Source organism: Primulina tabacum, chromosome 7, assembly GCF_025594145.1.
Source record: "Primulina tabacum isolate GXHZ01 chromosome 7, ASM2559414v2, whole genome shotgun sequence".
NCBI lineage: Eukaryota > Viridiplantae > Streptophyta > Magnoliopsida > Lamiales > Gesneriaceae > Primulina > Primulina tabacum.
The window spans coordinates 38,619,458-38,636,909 of record NC_134556.1 but is presented as its reverse complement, the minus strand read 5'-3'; the positions used below and the strand labels follow the sequence as shown (position 1 = coordinate 38,636,909).

The 17,452-nt window shown below is 32.9% G+C and overlaps 3 protein-coding genes and 1 long non-coding RNA gene across 5 annotated transcripts; all 4 read right to left on the bottom strand.

The window, feature by feature from the left end:
* Positions 1-391: 391 nt before the first annotated feature.
* Positions 392-3,297, bottom strand: LOC142551832 (uncharacterized). The gene is made up of 4 exons (XM_075661261.1): positions 2,957-3,297; positions 2,383-2,493; positions 1,523-1,591; positions 392-671 (listed from the first exon to the last, which is right to left on the bottom strand). Exons 1-4 carry the CDS (start codon positions 3,101-3,103, stop codon positions 621-623), a joined length of 378 nt encoding a protein of 125 aa, XP_075517376.1. The 5' UTR covers positions 3,104-3,297; the 3' UTR covers positions 392-620.
* On the bottom strand, positions 1,116-1,516 carry LOC142551833 (uncharacterized). The gene is made up of 2 exons (XR_012821629.1): positions 1,233-1,516; positions 1,116-1,188 (listed from the first exon to the last, which is right to left on the bottom strand). It is a non-coding gene; the product is annotated as an uncharacterized LOC142551833 (long non-coding RNA).
* A 290-nt stretch (positions 3,298-3,587) lies between the features above and the next one.
* On the bottom strand, positions 3,588-6,909 carry LOC142551830 (serine/threonine protein phosphatase 2A 57 kDa regulatory subunit B' beta isoform-like). Its single transcript, XM_075661258.1, has 2 exons — positions 5,399-6,909; positions 3,588-4,303 (listed from the first exon to the last, which is right to left on the bottom strand). The coding sequence occupies exons 1-2, from the start codon at positions 6,563-6,565 to the stop codon at positions 4,001-4,003; spliced, it is 1,470 nt and encodes a 489-aa protein (XP_075517373.1). The 5' UTR covers positions 6,566-6,909; the 3' UTR covers positions 3,588-4,000.
* A 2,264-nt stretch (positions 6,910-9,173) lies between these two features.
* Positions 9,174-12,407, bottom strand: LOC142551831 (ACT domain-containing protein ACR10-like). Of its 2 annotated transcripts, none has more exons than XM_075661259.1 (6): positions 11,797-12,407; positions 10,989-11,240; positions 10,704-10,809; positions 10,158-10,494; positions 9,770-10,054; positions 9,174-9,662 (listed from the first exon to the last, which is right to left on the bottom strand). In XM_075661259.1, the coding sequence occupies exons 1-6, from the start codon at positions 11,948-11,950 to the stop codon at positions 9,522-9,524; spliced, it is 1,275 nt and encodes a 424-aa protein (XP_075517374.1). In that variant the 5' UTR covers positions 11,951-12,407; the 3' UTR covers positions 9,174-9,521. The 2 variants fall into 2 exon arrangements, with proteins under 2 accessions (XP_075517374.1, XP_075517375.1); XM_075661260.1 differs by having other exon boundaries at positions 9,176-9,662; positions 10,989-11,198; positions 11,797-12,404.
* Positions 12,408-17,452: the final 5,045 nt, after the last annotated feature.

Sequence of the window (17,452 nt, the reverse complement as noted above, 5' to 3'; positions counted from 1 at the left end):
AGTGTATACACACGTATGCAGATATATTTCTGTATGTAATTCGCGTCTCTCAGACTTCCAGTGAACGTCACAAAACTTTTGTGAGATATTTCACATATTTTTATTTGTGAGACGGCTCTTTCGTTTGAATAGATTTTTAAAAAATATTACTTTTTATATAAAAAAATTTATTTATTATAAATATGAACAGATGTCATTAATATAAAAAATTTCATCACAGGCAACAGAGCGCTAAAATAAGATTCACACTTAAATTTTTTAATTAAAATTTTCCCAAGATATATTTTTTAGAAAAGAAGATTTTCAGCGGAGCGACTGGAATCACTATCAGTTCCCTACAGACAAGTCTCACTCGAAAAGTTGAGAGCAAAAACCAGACTACAGATAGAAGTAGAGCAAAGATTTTCATTCTCGTAAAATTTTATAGAAATCTCCCGAGTACAGAGTCCGGACTGTCACAGTTCAAAATGCTTAAGAAAAATGAAACCGAACAAGGAAGAGAATTGAAGCGATTTCCTTGAATGTCATTTGCTTGAATGTCTGCTTCCAGGATCCCAGCATGTGATATGACTAATCATTCTCACACCACATGCATAGCACATTTCACAGTCCTCCAAGCTCTAGTTGTCGATAAACGATTTGTTCATAAGATCGACAGCTGAATCCATAAACTACAATCACAAGAAAAAGTACAACCATATCATATAAGAGTGGAGTGTTAACATGTGGAGCAATATCCAGCATTTTATGACACGTTTGAAACGAGATGCTAGAAGGGACAACACTTCTGTCAAGAAATTTCCTGATGCTTGTAATATGTTCACGAACTATCCCACTCACGTGCACTGGATTAGAATTTGCTGCACTCCAAAGTTACCAAAAACACACAAAAAACAATGAAGTCTGCAATATCCACTTCTGTTCCTCATTGTCTAGCTAAAGGGTGAGCCACTATCCTTTTCGGCAACACCTGAACTACATGGTATAGATTTTTTTCCCTGCATGATATGGATTTCCAATAATAGGATACCGTAGGTTCATAATTTTCTTGACGCTGCTTTGTGAAGATGGTGAAGAGAGTGATGGGCAATCAGAGGCAAGCTTTCGCCACTCTCTTTGTTTTTCACACTTGTATAATCTTCATGTACGTTATATTGGACTTGATCTGTGTCACCCCATAAACAAATACTTTGGTTTCACTTGTCCAAATTAAAGTTCTGCTAAACAAATACTTTGGTTTCACTTGTCCAAATTAAAGTTCTGGCTCCTATGCTTTTTTTAGCTAAAATTTCTTCTATGTTTAATGGTACCTAAGCACTGAAGTAAAAATCTGAAGATGAACACTTGTTCCTTGTCAGCTACATCTTTTACGACATTGACAAGTGGAATAAAGCTTTTTGCGACCTCCTTTCTCATTTATATTATTTTAAAGAACCTAACAACCTTATTTTGCTGACATGTAGCCTGTATCGAACAGTTATAACAGCTTGTACTCAAAAAATAATAATAGTAAAAGCTCTACCCTTCCGATTGATTTGAGTTCCCGCGAAACTGGTTCCATAAATTTCAAGTCGATTTCAATGGGCCATACCTGCAAAAAAGATGTAACTAAGAGTGATGAAAAATCTCACCAATCATGTTCAAATGTGGTGGTGAAATTTTAGTGAGTTCTTCAAGCCTAGAACAAGGCCATTAGTGGAGTACCGGGCATTGATAAAACTTAACTGGACCTGATGGACATGTGATACAATGAAAACATGAAAATCTAAAAAGGAAGATCACAAACACGAAACAATAGACACAGGACATGTGATACAATGAAAACATGAAAATCTAAAAAGGAAGATCACAAACACGAAACAATAGACACAGGAAAAATGATTTGCGCCAAAAGTTAATAAGTTAGAAAGAAGAAAAGGAAGAACCATGATTGATGAACCACCACAAAATTTTACAAGATGTACTCGTTCTTTTCTTCTAAAAAAATAAGACTTAAAGGTATCACTGAATAATGGCCATGTAGACTACGAGCAATCCAATGGATTACGAGTATAAAAAATTGACTCGGTCAAAGACAAAGAAGACACTAAACAAGAAAAATAGCCATTAAATGCAGCACAAAACACATAAATCCTCATTGAACACATAATATATCTTGGTGACAACCAGATAGCAGATATACGCAAGAGATAGCTAGTGCACCATAACCGGAGCTATGGACATATAACATCACATGTTATAAACAACAGTGCCACTCATTTTACGTTTATATTACATTAATAACCGAAATGGAAAAATTCTATCTCTCTCACATATTACAGTCCAGAAACAAAAGGGATGATGTCAAGATGAGAATTAAAGCATAGATAGAATAAAATTCACCTTAAGACCAAGTAGTTTGATAGGTGCAACTTGTCCTGGCACAATGCAATCAGGCCCTGCAGCTTCCACTATGGCCTCTATTCCTAGGCCGTCTCCAATGGGATCTGGATGCTGAAAAATGAACTTCTCAAAATCATAACTAGTTCAATTTCATTATCAAAGAACATATAGTTACGCAACCTTATTATCAAATACATAAAAAAAATCCACAAGAAATGTATGAAGGGAACCGAATCAGAAAGTATTACACTGCAATTTAAAAAAGATGATAATGTATCATCCACACCCCAACACATGGTAATTATCTTCAATACCAAATAAAATCCCGGAAATGCAAAGGGATTTCATTCAAATACTTCCAAACTCCCGGGAAAAGAAAATTAGAGCTTCAAATGATCAAAAGACGTCACCTTTCATTAATACCGATCAAGCTCAATCTTTAGCACTTTTTTAATTTCCTTTATCATTCAAAAACTAAAAAACCCATGTGAAAAAACACAAAAATACAAAGCAAGACTGTGACTTTACGCAAAAAGATTAAATAGAAATAAAAGTATAATACAACTATAATCACCTTCATAACATATAGAGCATAGTTTGAATAGGAATTCTGAGGTACACGAAGAACAGGCGAGTGATGAATTTTCGGAATAGGCTTTGCAGCAGAAGATGCCCTCCAAGGAACATCATCCTGCAAGGCGGCTGCTCCTTTCTTTGACATTGTTTATAGATTTTGAACCAATAATACTGTAGTCTGTATATGTGTGAATCTAAAACAGCAATAAATCAACCAAATATTTACTTGGAGATGTTTGTGTGAAGATAAGAATTTGGATTTTGCAAACGAGCGAGTGGTAGGTATCTCTGAAAGGGGAGGGGCTCCCCGTTTTCTCTCTCTCGAATAAATTAATTATGTTTAGTTTCTGTCTTATAATGGGTCCAGTAGATTATATATATATATATATATATATATATATACACATATTATAATAATAATAATAATAATTCTTTCCGTCACAATGATACGAGAAGTCTTGTCTTTTCGATATATATAATTTAGTTACGGTTAAATGAGTTTAATATAAATTAAAACAATTTTTTTATTATAATATAATTATCTCACATTAATTAATAGATTAAAAAACACACAAACATAATTTATTGTGCAGAACAACTATTAAAAGATAGAAACGGAAGGGAATTGTAAGTGACAACGAGCCATCCAATTGAGTGAAATCTCTCTTTCCGTAAATGTTAAGGCAACCATCCGAGGGTTACTTTATCTTTTATCATAAAAAGAAACAAAATGCTTCACTTTTCTTGAAGCCAAGATCACGCAGATGCACATTGCACTGGCAGGAAACCGAGCAAGGAGGCACCAAATTATCGACCTCAAAATAATCGAGACATAAACAATAGTAAAACACATATGAAGGCACTTGACAAGCCAATCTTAACATGCAGCACATTTTACATATAAAGTCGTCTGTACTTGGCCTGCTGCTTTGCCTGTCATATGGCAAAGTCAATTTCTGAAAGATTTATAAATGGATATAACGAAGCCAAGAAGAGTCACCATGGTCTACACACATCCATCACGAACAACGATCATTTGACTTCAGCCTCCTTGAGCTGCAACTGCTGCCAATCTCTGCCACTTTAATTCTCGTTGTTCCTCCAGTTCCCTGGTTCTCGCCTCCTTTTGTGCATAATGCCTCTTGCACTCATCAAATAACTCGGCATCCATTGCCATAAACATTTTTCGGACATTAACAGTTAGATCATGCACTGCCTGGTTCCAGTGGGATTGGACATTCTTTTCCAAAGCCTCAAAGATGATTGGTAAAATGATACCACGATTCTGAGCAATCAAGGACACAATATGCTCGTTATTCCACACAAACAGAGCTCTTTCGGCAACCTGCAATGTTCATTAAGTCATAACCACATAAATACCATCACGGTGATGCAATGGTACATAAAAATCATGGTCATGCTAGGGTACAGATAAAAGTATTGCAGCCATTTTATTAATAAAATAGCTGCAATCAGGCATAAAGCCATATCCATCAAGTTCTCGGAGAAGAGTTGAGAATAGATTTTCTGTGGGTAACTTTTACAGACAGAAAAAAGATAGTGCAACAAGCAAAACCCATAACCATCCTCAGTAGCATGTATAAATTGCAGTTTTCACTCGTCTTCCTCCAACCAGTACAAGTGAACGGCGCAATGCTAATCCACGAAAATTTGGCGAAGATGACTACAGTAATAAACCTTTTAAAGTTTCAACTTCTAGTTTGATAAACATAACCCAACCGTTTCAGTGATTGTAACAAGCTTAATCCAAAATTTCCACAAAAGCCACGTTATTTAACAGGCATTATTTGTTTTCATAAACCATCTCTCACATGCTTGCAAGCAGCCTCCAATCAAGTTATACTCGCTTTCATCATGTAAGTGATTCCAAAAGCACCACAAACGATCCTATAGCTATCAGATTTCCCACTCTCAGGCAGAAAATTAACAATTGGAGGGACATTCTATTAAGCTCTCACCGGCACAATCTCCTCATAAACTAAGGGCATAATCATTAAAGCAAATCCAAATTCATTGCAACAAAGGTGGATGAAAACAATGGAGACATGTATGTGTGGTTGGTTTCCAAGATATGTATATCCCAATCTCTTTTTGCAAAGAAAAATGCAAGTTAGTAAAGAAAGCAACCTAAAATATTAACCACGATTTAATTCTTCTTCAAAAATCAACATATGTTTTTGGAACATCCAAAAGGACAAAAGAAGTACATAAACTACAATGGAAGAGAAGTTCGTACTAATAAGAAAATGACTAATAGAAAATTGGAAAATAAGCAGCTTTGATCAAGCCATGTAAGACAATAAAAAAAAAGAACAGCATGTGTAGCTACAAAACAACTAGATGGATAAACACAAAATTGGAATTCAATTGAGCAGAAGTCAACTGTAACACAAAATACTCAAGAGTAAATTTCTTACACCTGAAAATGAGAACTGTTGAGGCAGTGAGCAATCTGTCGAAAAAGAGGGACCATGCAACGTTGAAATGCCGACGCCTGTGTCGCCTCTAACACTTCCTCAAGTTCCCCTAGAAAGAGAACCTCCTTTTGGCAATTGGTGACGGGCCAATATTTCAGCAAACCCCGGATAACAGTATCAGCCAACTTGTAGTCCTTTTCCACAAACTGCGTAATGCAATATGACAGCTGGTGATGGTACGTGGCTACCGGTTTGGGTTTGTGGAGTGGTATCAAAGCTCTAACTAGAAACAATTTGTGCTCTTCCTTCATTGGCAAAGCAAACCCATTAATTATGCTCCCGAGTATCTCTAAAAGCTCTCCAATCCCGCCGAACCTCTCTGTCTCGTATATGAACCTATAAAAAATATTGCTTATTGCTTTCCTAATAAAGGGCCTATGCACCATGAACTTCCCGTATATTCTATGCAGAATAGTCTTCAAATACTCCCTCTCCCTGGGATCTTCGGAATCAAACAGATCAAGCAACTTCAAAACAAAAGAATGATCAATGTAACGCTTGGCAATCTTTGTATCTGTGTCGGATGAGACAACATATCGCAGCAGCAATTCATAAACCAGCTGTAAATGTGGCCATGACGGATCAAGGTACTGGTCCTCCTCTTCAGGGTCGGCATTCTCAGACCCATAGTTTTCATGGGAGGCCGGGGGCAAGCAACGGAATATATTAACAGATACCATTCTAATCATCTCCTCTTGATTAGATTCAGTTATTTTACCTGATCCGGACTGAATAAAATCCACAAGCTCCACAAGGGTTTGTCTTTTAATCTCTTTTTCCCTCACCATCTTCAGTGTATCCGAGAAATCAAAGAGGAAGCAGCAGATTTGCAGCTTCCACATAAATAAACTCTGACGCTCGGTGACCGCGACATCCCTAAACATAGGTTGATTCTCAATCGAACCCGTAGGAGAAGGCACAGCAGCTGAAATCATATGATGGGGTTGATGTGAATTCGTAACCTCACCGCCCCGAGAGGCATGGTTGACTACGACGTCAGATGTAGACACCGAGCCGGAGCTCCGGTTCGGAGACACGTAGGCATAATCTGCGTCGGATTTGGCCACCTTCCGGTGGCCTCTCTTCATTATCTTCATCTTATTAAACATCCTCGCCTTCCAAATTACATTCAAAACCCTAACCCTAAACAAGGCATTTGCACCCGTTCATATTAAATTAAAATGAACAGATAATTCCGCACAGAATATTTGTCCAAGAATTAATGGGAGAGAAAAAGGTGATCAAAATGGAGAAATTTAAAAATATTGATAACTGCGGAGATAAACGAGCCAGCAAATTGATCTACGGAAAGCAGAAGCTGTAAGTTACCGAATAATGCAATGGGAAGCCAATCAAGAATCGCCGGCATGGAATATCCCGGCGACCAAATGATGGAAGAGGAACACAATCGAGCGATGCGGGTATATATATATAATCACACCAAATCTATATTTGTAGGAGAGAAGGCGGAAAAACTAATACTTATTCCAACAACGGCCTCAGTTTTATATATTTATTAAATGGTCCCCTAAATTTATTTATTTTATATATATATATATATATATATATATTCGGTTTCCTGAGCGGGAGAGTGAAGAATGCTGGGTCCGACTGTGTAACAGACGTGGGAGAAACCAGCAGGGGGTTCGAAGATGACTGATCGAACCAAATCACTTTACAAAATAATTTATTTCGATATTTTTATTGAATCGTTTTTCCAACTTGAAGTAAGAAAAATGATTTAAAATTGTTTAATTGAATAAATTTATAATATTAAAAAATAACAAAAAATTATAAATAATCTAAAGAGGACTTTTTCCCTTAAAAAAATAGCAACATATTTGTAAAACAAAAATAAAATTAAATACATGTGATTTTTCATATCGATATTTTTCAGACAGTACATGTTTGGTTCAATATGATTCACTTGATTGACATGATTTGCAAACGAGATTTATCCAGAGACAAATCCATGATTTTGTGTTTGAGAGATGCATACCAAGTGACAACAGTGCACTTGTGGTATCCGGTGAGAGTTGTCAATTTCATTCTTTAGATTTTGTGCGTGTTAATTTCCTAAAAATTTCTATTTGGGTGTGAGAATGTAGAAAGAAATTAAAACCGAAAACAAGAGGACACAAACCTCAAGTATAAATGTTATTAAAAATAAGAAGATGTCTTTTGTGAGACGGTCTCACGAATCTTCATCTGTGAGACGGTCTCACGAATCTTCATCTGTGAGACGGTCTCACGAATCTTCATCTGTGAGACGGGTCAATCCTACCGATATTCACAATAAAAAGTAATACTTTTAGCATAAAAAATAATATTTTTTCATTGATGACCCAAATAAAATATATATCTCACAAAATACGACATGTGCTGAAAAAAAGATCTCACCACCAATAAATATATACTTGAATATCAATAAATACATTATATATATATATATAGTAGGTCTCTCGTGAGACGGTCTCACGAATCTTTATATGTGGGACGGGTCAACCCTATAGATATTCACAATAAAAAGTAATACTTTTAGCATAAAAAAGTAATACTTTTTCATGGATGACCCAAATCAGATATCCGTCTCATAAAATACGACTTGTAATACCGTCTTGCACAAGTTTTTGTCGTATATATATACATATTATATATGTATAACAGGAAAAAATATTTTCTTTTTATCATGTCATATTACATGTTATTTTTTAAAATTTAAAGTCCAAAAAGTATTTCTTACTAACTTTAAGATATTTTTCAATAAGAAAAAATATAAATGAAAATAAAATTTATAAAATTATATTATGGTTTCTATGAAAATAATGTTTCTTGCTTCAAAAATATTAGTTTTAAAATTAAAAACTTTTGATAAATTCAAGATATCTCGAAGATTTTTATTACATTGTCTTATCCCATCACATAACCTTATTTAGGGACTATAATGAGTTGGATTTGAATAAGATTCTATATTCTCCGTTTTCATTCTCACTAATTATATTTATTTGCATATCCATCCCTGTCTTTATCCTCATCGACTATTTAACCATCATCTTTGTACTCATCGGATTATTAGATATTCATTTCATACCCAAATATCATATTAACACTTATAATTGAATTTTATCAAATTTGAATTATTTCAAGCAAACCATAGATATTTATTAAATTGTTGAAACAATAAAGAAAAAAATTCTAAAGATTAACAAATTAAACATTATAAAAAAATAACAAAAGATTATAAATAATTACAAGTTTCTACTTATAATTTTTTGGATTTGAAACCCAATTAAAATCACCATTTGTTGGTTTACGCTTACCATAATACATCACTCTCATCTTCTTTGTCTGCTTACTTCTACACACATGAAAAAATTGAACGAGACCCTAAAAGTAATTTTTTTTCTTTATTTTGATTTCTCTTATATTTGGTTTTTTATCTTGACCCGCCTTAAGTAGAAGATGCAGAAAGAATGAATCATGTATCAATTAGATTTTAACAAAATTTGAACTGAAAATTATTCTAAGAATCATTACAAGTCTCTTGATACAGTAGAATCCGCTTAACGATACCTAAACGGCCTAGACTTTCTAGTCGCTGGTCTAATGTCCGACTAGCCCTTAGTGAATTTAGAACCTTGTTACCAGCGTTTGGAGACGGGTAAATAAAAGTTGGAACATTTTCAAGATAACAAATAATATCTCAAATAAATCAATGAAATAAACGTAAAAAAAGTGGAATTTTCAGTTTCGCCGTAGAATATAGGGTTTATGCTTTGTTGCAGATATCTACATGTTTATAACAAAACACGCATCCTACACATTCGTAGCGACTTCAGAAAATGGAAAGACACGTCTTCAACAGATATTTACATCTTTTCCTCGATACGTAGTCTCAAACTAGAAGGTAGGCTGTGCAAACACTGATCAAGACTTGCGAGCTAAATGCTTTACAAAAGATATATATATATATATATACACGGAGTAGGTATATTTACATTTCGACGTGTAGCCTATTAAGAGTGAGGTGTACCATGGTTTAGGAGCTCGTTGTATCATAGAAAATTAAAGTTCCCAACTCATCAGCATCCTCCAAACGGTCTCTTCTATCGTGGTTTTTGATACGGAGGCGTTGTCTCCTTCATCGAGTAAAACTCTGTAGATTTCCCATTCACGATCCCCGATAATGTACCTTCCTATGTCAGCCTTTAAAGATCATATATATGATGTGAAGGCGAAGAGAAAACCAATGTTCAAAAAATAGTAATAAAAAACAAACAGAGAGCTACTCAAGAAGGTTTATTGAGATGTACCAAAAAGATCCCTTTATCGAGTAACTTGAGTGCAAGGGTTATATCATAGAAAACGAGGGGGCGGCCCTTGCCTGATAACTCTACCGGATTTGCGACTAACAGTTCTGTGTCAGGGCCACGATTAATCAATGCTACTCTGAGAGGTCTGCTTAGCTCCACTCGAAGGCGAGAGCATAATGACTTTTGCTTACTGGGGTCGAATATCTTCTTACCATCTGCTTGCATGATAAATAAGTCCAGTTCACATTCCGATTTCTCTTTCTTCGTGAACCGACCATAAGAAATCTGGGGTACAAAAGCACTAAGCTTACAACGACATTGGAAAAAAGGATGTCCGAAGATGTTAAAAAATGACTTAAAATGATGATATGTCTGCATATGATGTTACCTGGATGTTATAATCCTTAAAAGTTCGCATTACGTCAAACAATAAGCCTTTGTGATCTTGGCAAACAATTTGGACAAGAGTGTGACCCGGACTCAACGAGTTATCTATCGTGATGGACGGACTCTTGAATGCCACAGTGCTATTTTGGTGCTCATCTGGTGTCTCTACATAGAACATATCTTCGGTGATTGCATCTGAAAGAAATGAGGGCCCCTGTGACGAATTCATAATTTCAGGACCCACCATTTCGATCTCGCAACTTATCATGGAATCACCAAGAACAGCTCTTAAATGGTTGTAGGTGTCATCCTTTCTCTTCTTCGTATGCAAAAGTTCCCTAATAAATTACCGAGAGGCACAGTAAGACAGGGCATAATCATACTCCAACAAAATTCAGGAATATATAAAAAAGGAGCTAAAAGCATAAAAATTCCTCTCATGATCGTGAATATCCCACATAAAATTTGCGCTTAACGAGCTACAAAATAGAAGCATAGATAAATAAAGCAAACCCGTTTCAAGAGAAGTGTTAAAAAAATGCAGAACCTTGTGTCAGTTATGAAGAAGAGATCCATCACTTTTCCATCTGGAGTCATTGAAATCTTCACTTTCTTTATTATAAGCTCGAGCTCGCAAAGAACCTCCGTCACATCTGTCAAAAATTTCTTCATATTTCAACTAGTGGATCGAACGAAGACATCCTTCTCGAACGAGGTACTATAGAACCAACAAGATGACAGAACTACGGGAATACCGAGCGCAAAATACAAAATACAGGCCATCATAATTTTAATTTACAGAATCTTATCGCTGCAAAATTACAGCATTTACCGTGCAAAAGACCTTTTCGGTCATGACAAAAGAACTTCAGGAGGAAAACATTGGAGGGTTTCGCATCGGCCTCTTCGGATAAAATCACAGATGCCAAAGAACAGGATGGGCACGCCTCCATCAATCTGTTCTTCAATAAACTCCATCTTGTACTCGGTTTGCCCAGCACCCAAAACACTATGTAACACCATTTTCCATCGGTCGACATGTCTTCAACCACGTGATCAAATGGACAAACATGAAGGGAATTCACTAAATAATTAGGAAAAAGCTACCATCTATAGCGTATGAGGAATTTCAAGTGTAACAGCTGCATTTCTAGGCAACAATTTTCTTCAAACTGTAACATTCGATTTTCAATTGTCAACCGATATTTCACATAATAAAACTTGGAAAAAAAAAATGAAACAGAAAACAAATACAAACTGAGATTTTGGCAGGGATGTGTTCAAAATTTTAAATTTTTTTCACTTGGCTAAGATTAAGTTTGGACCGACGGCAGCCGAATTCTTGCACTTTTACAACAAAACTTAATCCTGTAAGTTTTGAGATAATAATCTAGGAGCAACACAATCTGTCAAAGAATTTTTACACCGATCAAACAATTCGATAAAAAAGGATTAAATCCCGGAAAAAAAATACACGAGACATAAACTAAATTTATTAAAACAAGACATGAAAATAGATAATCTCTCATACTTTTGACTCATAATGTGTGTATGTTCTAGTTCTCAAATGCTAAAGAAACTTACAATTCATTCACTTCTAAACAAGGAGAAAAAGTAAGCTACGGTGAGAAAATATTTACCAGTTCTTACAACTGTTAGCCCAAAGAAGAGAATTACACGGCAAAGATCACATCCTAAACCAGTTTTATCCCAACAATTCACAGTAATCACACTGGGCTCCTCCTCTTCCTCCGACACTCTAATTAACACCGCATCATCGTACAAAATCCCCATCTCTCCCGCCTCTATCTCTTCAATTTTCAACCAAAAAGATTGAATATTTTCCTAATAAGACACCCAAAAATTTGTTTTTTTTTAACAAAAACAACAAAGTGGTTAGTGATTTTATTTAGTAATTTGAAACTCTATGGCCTCTTTTAATCGAAGATGGGTAACAAGTGGTTTTCACTGACCGTAGGCACCAAACATACTGAAAGACGACCAAAGTAATTAAAAAAAGAGAAGGTGGGCGAATTGTATAACTGAAGCCAGCGAGTCGCTATTTCTTGTGACTCACTCGTGCTTTTTCTTGGTCAGGTGAAAAGTTTCCTCAAACAAAGGGGAAAAAACTTTGAAAAATGGATGCAATGAATGCAGGCTTCGCGCGAAGTTTCCAAATCTCACACTGACAAAAATCTTGGGAAGGAGATATCAAAATATCTTCAACAAAATTTATGGATGAGTGATAAATGAGTGAATGACTTCTAAATTTATCATTGACTATGCTCTTCTATCTCAAGATCGTATTTCCTTTTTCATTTGTCAAAAATATATAATTCGATTTTCATATTTATTATTATTTTATCCATTTATCTTCATATTTAAATATATTAACTAATTTCAATAATTTCTCATCATAGGAAAATTTCATTAAAAAAATATAAATGATAGTTCTTTTTTTAAAAAAAAATATTATTTTTCAATAATTTTTTAAGTAAAACTACACATAAACCTAAATATATGACACCTGATCGAAAAAGTTCTCTACCATATAATTAAACACATGTATAAACTGGTTTTTTCCTGCTTAATAGGACTCCCTCGTTTTTGGTAAATCAAATGCGACGGGCTATTAGCACATGAGTATGTCTCTTATGAGACGGTATCACGAATCTTTATTTATGAGACGGGACAATCCTACCGATATTCACAATAAAAAGAAATACTCTTAGCATAAAAAGTAATATTTTTCATGGATGACTCAAATAAGATATCTGTATCACAAAATACGACCCGTGAGACCGTATCACACAAATTTTTGCCTTAGCACAGTGGTAGAGCATGCCCTGATAATTGCATCATTGTGCCTGGGCTGTGAGTGCTCTCGGCTTGTATGGTTTTTTTAAAAAAATTTATTATTTATATAAAAAGAAATAACTTAATTTTTTAAAAAAATAAATACACAAAAACTCATATTATAAGATCATCACATATGTCAATTTAATGAGACAAATCTTTTTATTTGACCTGATTCATTAAAAAATTGTACCTCTCATATGGAAAGTATTACTTGTTATGAATCATCCAATCTCACAGAAGATACACTCAACAAAATGTGTGCAAATAATATATTTTATTTTTTTATCTCTAGAGCAGAATCATGTTTTCAATATATGTATTTCTTTCAAACAAATTGTGATTGTATGAATAAATTTTTCTCCACTACCGTATTTAAATGTTAAAAGTAATTTGGTTGTGTCATAAAATAAAAAATAAAAACTTTAAAAGTAAAACTTATAGGGTGTGTTTGGTTGATGTGATTAAAGAATGATAGATGAATAATCACATACTTATCTAATGTTTGGTTAAAATTTTAAGATATATTAATAACCATTTTGACCTGGTTTAAGACCTAATTTTATGATTAATTATTTGATTATTAATCTAAAAAATTAAGTGGGATAAGTTATCAACATACGACAAATTATATTTTTATCTTCTTATCTCTTATAAAAATAAATATTTATTAAATTCTAATTTATTGTATTTAATGATTATCGTAAAATTTTCAAATATATTTAAATTAATTTTAATAAACATAAATTATAATTATAAATATTTAATTATCTATTTAATTATTTTAAGAATATTCATAATTATTTAAAAAAACAATAATATTTTAATATCACTAAACTTTATTTAACATTAAAATTAATATTCAAAATATTACTACTATTTTAATTATTAATTATTAATATTTAATTATCTATCAAATTATTTTAAGAATATTTATAATTATTTTAAGAAAAAACAATAATATTGTAATTATTACTAAAACTTTATTAACATTAACATTCAAAATATTAATGCTATTTTAATTATTTTAAGAATATTTACAATTATTTTAAGAATATATATTTAATTAGCATTTGGAACATTTTGGTCATTACAATAAAATTTACAAAATTAATCCATCATTTTAAAATCATACCAAACACCATGTTATTTATCTCACCATACTATTAATCCATATATCTCATTTTTTAATCACTTTAATTATTAATCATTTACTTATCCTATCCCAAGTACTAAACGAGGTCATATTGATACAAATTATAGATATCAACCGGGTAAGGTTGTCTAATGTAACTGCAAAATGTTACCGCCAATAATTCAATTTTTTATTCAAGAAAAATGGGAACTCCATGGGATGAAAGTTTGGAACTTTTATTCCAGAAAGTTGGGCCAATGAAACGATGTCAGGTTGCACACTTCAAAAATTTTTGCCAAGTAAATTATTGGTACCATGAATTTCATTATTCACGTCAAAGTTAAATATCATGAACAAGTGGCTAAAAAATTAATTGTATTATGTAAGAATGGGGCTACACAGATTCAACCGAAATGAAAATCGTGGTGACGTGGATTGATATTTACTAGTATCGTGTGATCAATTATCATATGCAAACGTAATATTATTGAAATATTTTACAAGGGAAGATTTCATCCTACTTTGTGGGACACTGTCCCATGAAAAGATCAAAATCCCAGATTTATACACATATATATGGGGTCCACCAGTTTCTTTAAAATCAATAGTCCAGATCCAGTGGGACAGTAGTGTCGAACCTTCTTTTTACAAGTATGTTCTGAGAGTCGATGTTTGTTGTCTTTTCTTTCCGAGTGTTTGTCTACTCATACACTTACCTCGGTTTATGTTCTCATTTGGTTCAAGACATCTGACTCATATAGGAACTTTATCATCATCGTTAAGCTTGTAGACTAAGCAACCATTAAAAGTATCAAAAAAAGCCCACCGTCAGATTTATTAAATCAAACTTTTCCCTGTTTTCAAGATTCTTATAAACCGTTGGATCTTGGTCTTTTGGGACATTTTAATGTTATATTATATATATATATATATATATATTTATATTTATATATATATTATATATATGGTGACGCCAAGCCGTGACGCTATTTTTTGGTAATTAATTACGTAGGCAATGGATGTATATCTGTAATTAATTAATTTCCTAAATATATTTGGATTAGAACTTAGATCAAGTGTGTTTATCGGGATTCCTGATTTCGAGACAAGGGAATTTTTTCATTTTCGATGTTTTTAATTATATAAAAAATTCCAAATATAAATTCCAACACACACAATTTTTATTTTAATGAAGATAGTTGTTTTTTATAATCCGGTTTTGAATATATTATATGTTAGATTATATACATGTATTATAATATAAAGAATGGAGTTTCGTTTTTTTTATACAAAATTTATAGAGGAGATATTTAAAGAGGTAATTAACATGAATTATAACACAGAGAAGAGTAGATCTCTTGTGAGATGGTCTCACGAATCTTTCCTATGAGATGGGTCAACCCTACCGAAATTTACAATAAAAAGTAGTACTCTTAGTATAAAAAGTAATACTTTTCATGAATGAACCAAATAAGATATCCGTATCACAAAATACGATTTGTGATATCGTCTCACACAAGTTTTTGTCCATTAAAAATGAGCTTAAACTACTAGGAAATTTCGTGGATGATAACTACCACCCCAATTGATTTTGTCCTTTTCAGTTTTCAGATAAAATATTTAAAATTATTCGACATTATAATTAATTGTGATTAGAGCTGTTAATGGCATAATATTTCAGATAAAACAAAAACTTGCGTGAGACGATCTTACGGGTCATATTTTGTATGACATATATCTTATTTGGATCATCCATGAAAAATTATTATTTTTTATGCTAAAATATTATTTTTTATTGTGAATAGCGATAGGGTTTATCCGTCTCACAGATAAAGTTTCGTGAAATCGTCTCACAAGAGACCTACTCTTCAAATAACAGTGGTCAAACTGAAATTTAAATTAGATTAAAGCCGATGCACGAGACTATTGGAGAACTGCCCACCGTCCACGTACCTGCTTCCGACATTTGCGTTTTCAAAGAAAAATTAAATTGAAAACGACTTCATCGAATGTTAGGCCAAACACACACACACACACACAAAAGTCAGGAAAGATTAATATTTATATGTTTTTTAATCGAAAAGATCATAATAAAAATAATATGAAATTTTTTTAAAAAAAATTTAGATAAATTTATGTCATAAACAAATATTAATAAAATCAATATTATCTAAACAAAATATGAAATTCATTTCTCGAACTAGTACATAGTTACTTTAATATTGTTTATCTCGTAGTTTTGAAAGCGAAAATATTGATTAAGTTTGTATAATAGATTTTGTAACCAATTTTATCTTAATCGATAACATAATCAAGTCATTTAGTTTTTCTTGTAAGATAGTTAATCGAAGATAAGTTTTGAGCAACTTCAACTTGAAAAAACTCTTTTCGACGGATGCATATTTTGATGTACCACAAAAATTATACAATCAAGTGTAGAAGAATCATCTAAAACATATCGATAGACAGATAATCAAGCGATAGGGAGGTCGAAGAATATTGAAAGATTTTTTTTTATGGATCTCACAAGGGAGGTATTTTAGATTGCGAGAACAATAATTATTTATAAAATTAGCTTATTAGTTAACTATATTATGTTATACTTGGGAATTATTTATAAATTTTTTTATGGATCCCACAAGCTCCATTGATGCCAAAAAAACCAACCTGGGAAAAAAAATTCGACCAATTTTAATTGTATTAATCTAATTTAAAGCATCACATATTTTTCCTCTATTTTTTTTTAAAAAAAACTATTATAAGATAATCATAAAGAACACAACTTTGCAAAACTACAGTGAAATATAACATTTCCAAAATCTTGCAATGCGTTTATTTGAGTTTCTTTTGGCAAGGAACACGCCCGAATGATAACGTCTAACTTGCGGAATTGAATGAATTTCCAGGAAAAAGAAGCATAATTTGCAATGATAAATCCCTGAATCTCAATTTAATAACAAGACTTGTAAAAGTCAAACTAATTTCAGAAAAATATTATTCAAGAAACAACGTGATAATTTCAAAATGTTTTACGAGCTGCGGCCTCGTTGATACATCATCCATCCAAATTTGAAAAGGACGAATACAATCGAGATTTTTGTAACACATTTACGAATAAATTTGAATTTTCCATTTTATAAAAAATGATAGAAATATGGAATTTAAGTATCAGCTAGCCTTTCTGAGTTCAGGTCGAGCACTCAAAATGTCAATTTGCAGATCTTACCATTCGATTTTATGAGATATTTCTCTCGGTGTAAAATCGATATTTATCTAAGTGTAACATAATCTACAGATTTAATATT